The sequence below is a fragment of the Nelumbo lutea genome, chromosome 8, assembly GCF_056320005.1.
Source record: "Nelumbo lutea isolate HS-2025 chromosome 8, American lotus-T2T, whole genome shotgun sequence".
Taxonomy (NCBI): domain Eukaryota; kingdom Viridiplantae; phylum Streptophyta; class Magnoliopsida; order Proteales; family Nelumbonaceae; genus Nelumbo; species Nelumbo lutea.
Genome location: NC_142691.1, coordinates 33,970,801 through 33,973,914, shown reverse-complemented (window position 1 = coordinate 33,973,914; position 3,114 = coordinate 33,970,801). Strand labels below are relative to the sequence as shown.

Sequence of the window (3,114 nt, the reverse complement as noted above, 5' to 3'; positions counted from 1 at the left end):
TGGTGCCTCTTGATTACATCCGATCGAATCGTATCAATAGTCAGCATCACACCAAAACCAAAGCTGCTCTTTACAAACAAAGTGTGCTTCTAAAGCACCTCATTGCATCGCATACATGCGTGCACACATGTTGCACAGTAGCAAGCCTCCATATTCTCCTTTCTTTATCTAAGGAGTGTAAATCAGCTCCAATGTGGGACAAATTCAAAACTGGTTTTTGTAAGAGAAAAGCCATTTTTCAAAACAAGTGTGGAGGTGTAATTTCTCATGTAATTGATCAATCAAACCCATTGGATTTAATCTCTAATGAGATTAGAATCCAACAATAATGTTGTAATCTTTTATTGCACTAATTTGACAAAATTTTAAAAGAGAAAAAGGTTTCCCTTGGTTTGTCATTGCTTAAATAAATAACAAATCTTCCATACAACTACTAATTCAAACCAACTAGAACAAGTGCTCAAAGTAAAACCATCTAGAACATATAATATCAAATCTCTACTTTTCACTTACCACTACAAAGTCGTCTGTACTCATCTACTTGTACTCAAATGACGCAATTGGTGTACTTGGTGTATCAAAACTTTCCAAAGCCTCCATATTACTTCCACTACCATCATCAGTCCCTGTCTCCTGCTTCTTTTTACTGCCAAATAACCCCCAAACCAAGAAGAAGAAGAAGACCCCTCTGTTGAAGCTTCAAGAGTTGGAGTCTGTGTTAGTTTCTGATTTGAAAATTTTCCACTAGGATACCCAAGAAAATTAGACGGATTGGCACACTAGGTAATGGCTCCTCCAATGGATGAAAATTCTGAGGAGCACCAAGAACCTTGTTTAGTATGATCTCAGTTCCTTCGATCAAAGCAAGCAACACCCCATGGAACCTGCTACTGGCAGCACCAGCGATGATGGAGTTCCAAGGGTCTTCCTTCTGTCGGATATAGACCATGGTGCAATTGAAGACGGAAGAGAGACCGCCCTAGACGGTGAAGCTGCCACCGACACGGGGAGCGTTCATGTGAGCGGCTTGAGAACCACCGGTTAGACGCTCACCTTTTGGGGAGTTGTAGACGCCTTTGAAGAAGTGGAAGACTGATCCGCCGAAAGCACCACCGACATGGTCAAGGATTCGGTCCGAGCTAGGGCTCTCGAGAAGTCTCCGACGTCCCCATCCGATGAGTAGAAACCTTTTTTTGATGAGTTAACAAAAGAGAAGGTCATCTCATTTCTCTGTTTTTCTCCATGTCAGAGAGAGAGAGAGAGCACGCGCTTTGAATGATGACCAAGGTCATCTCATTTTGATCGAGAGAGAGAGCGTATTGAATAAGAAGGGTAATTTTGTCCAATAAAATTTGTATCCCACACATAAAAACCTCGTATGTTAATGCTCCTATATGATATTTTTCACAAAAAAAGTAACCTGGAAATTGTAATTCTTCAAAAAGTGTTACTTTTGTTGCTCTTAGGGGCAAAAAGTTGCCCTAATCCCTTGTTGTTTCTTTCTTGTTTTCGTTTTGTTTTGGAATTGCTTTCGGGCTTAGGAAAAAAAGAATAAATTAGAGTGAGAAAGGAGTCAAATGGCTCGCCATTTTTATCGGGAATTTTAACATCAAAGCCTACAAGATTTCAATATATGACTGCTAATATTGATAGTTCTGTTGATGACTAGAGTGAGGGAGGTACGTACAACACCGGTTGATTAATTTTATGTGGCAAATTGCAAATTCATTGGCAGAGATTTTTCAAAATACATTCCGAAAAAAATTCCATTTATTTTAATTTTGACATATGTAATTAAAGGCATACTTAGATAACGAAATTATGAAGTAAAGACACTAAAATTTATTTGGACGAAGAACAATCAGCCCGTGCATGTAAGAGCAGAAACACTTGAAATCGAACACAATCTAGGCCATAGAAGAAGTGCATGTACGTACCCATTGTCCCAAAACTTGGATGACATAGAATGCATCACACCACCAAATATGGAAGAAGACTGAGTACTGGAGGGTAGAACTTGAGATGAAAATTAAGCATAATTAATTATATTACTGCTAAATTGGTAATGGAGTAGTTATGAAGGGAGAAACTAAAATTTATTTGGACCAAGAACATTAATGCATGAGGCCATGCATATAAGTAATACATAAGAACACAGCAGCAGTTGAAAAATGAAATCAAACACTGTTCTTAATAGAAGAACTGTAGCCATTGTCATAAAACTTGGACCACAGCATCACACCACCATAATTGGAAGAAGACCGAATAGAGGGTAGAACCTGAGACACTAGTGTGTCTGGCGGGATGTAGCCACCGCTGGGGGCTGCACTTGAATCGGCAGGCAGCCCCAAGAAGATCTGACTATTTGGAACCGACGAGGTCCATTGGTTCCAAGCGCTTATAAGATTGTCAGCACTTCCGGCATACTGACATGGAGGATTGTTATAGAACTGGACCCAGACGTAATCAAAGAGGCCAGTTTGAATTGCACCATTAAGCCATGCATCTGGGTAGGGGCATTGCGGAGCAGCACTCAAGTAAACCTTAGAACCGAATCCATTAAGAGCCTTAGCCAACTCGTCCCAGTGCTGGGTCGTGCCACCCTCGATGTCAAAGTCGATTCCGTCCAGAACAGCGGCCCCTAATGGACGTGAATCTGACTGGCCTCCCAAGAAGTTGTTCCAAAGGTAGTTTGCGACTTGCTGAGCATCATCCGCAGAAGAAAGGGAGTAGCTTCCAGCGCCACCTCCAAGGGAAAGAAGCACTTTGATGCCTTGGCTCTGGCAAGCTTTTATATCACTACTCAAACCGGTGCAACCATTTGAGGTTGGGTCACAATGGCCAGCTAAATTGAGCTGTGGGGTCTGGCCATTGCCAAATGCAACTAGAAAGGCAATGTTCACAAACTGGTAGTTGCCTGTGGCACATGTATCGGCCAAACTACCTTCTCCTCCGTTTTGGCCCCAATACACTGCTATTCCTCCTGCTTGTGACCTCACAACCAGGGAAAACAAGACAAGAGAAAGAAGCACAACTACTGGTCTGGCTGCCATGTCTAAGCTATTTTGTTTAGCGGTGGTGACTGGTGAGGGTGTGAGGGATGAATCGAGCGGT

The 3,114-nt window shown here is 41.9% G+C and overlaps 1 protein-coding gene and 1 pseudogene across 1 annotated transcript; both read right to left on the bottom strand.

Moving 5' to 3' along the window:
• Nucleotides 1-326: 326 nt before the first annotated feature.
• LOC148843768 (mitochondrial import inner membrane translocase subunit TIM17-2 pseudogene) lies at nucleotides 327-1,172 on the bottom strand (annotated as a pseudogene).
• Nucleotides 1,173-2,005: 833 nt separating this feature from the next.
• On the bottom strand, nucleotides 2,006-3,114 carry LOC148843767 (acidic endochitinase-like). The gene has a single exon (XM_088959016.1). It carries the CDS (start codon nucleotides 3,051-3,053, stop codon nucleotides 2,178-2,180), a length of 876 nt encoding a protein of 291 aa, XP_088815142.1. The 5' UTR covers nucleotides 3,054-3,114; the 3' UTR covers nucleotides 2,006-2,177.

Excerpts from the sequence above, each read along its gene's own strand:
- LOC148843767 (XM_088959016.1), bottom strand. The coding sequence starts at position 3,053 with ATGGCAGCCAGACCAGTAGTTGTGCTTCTTTCTCTTGTCTTGTTTTCC.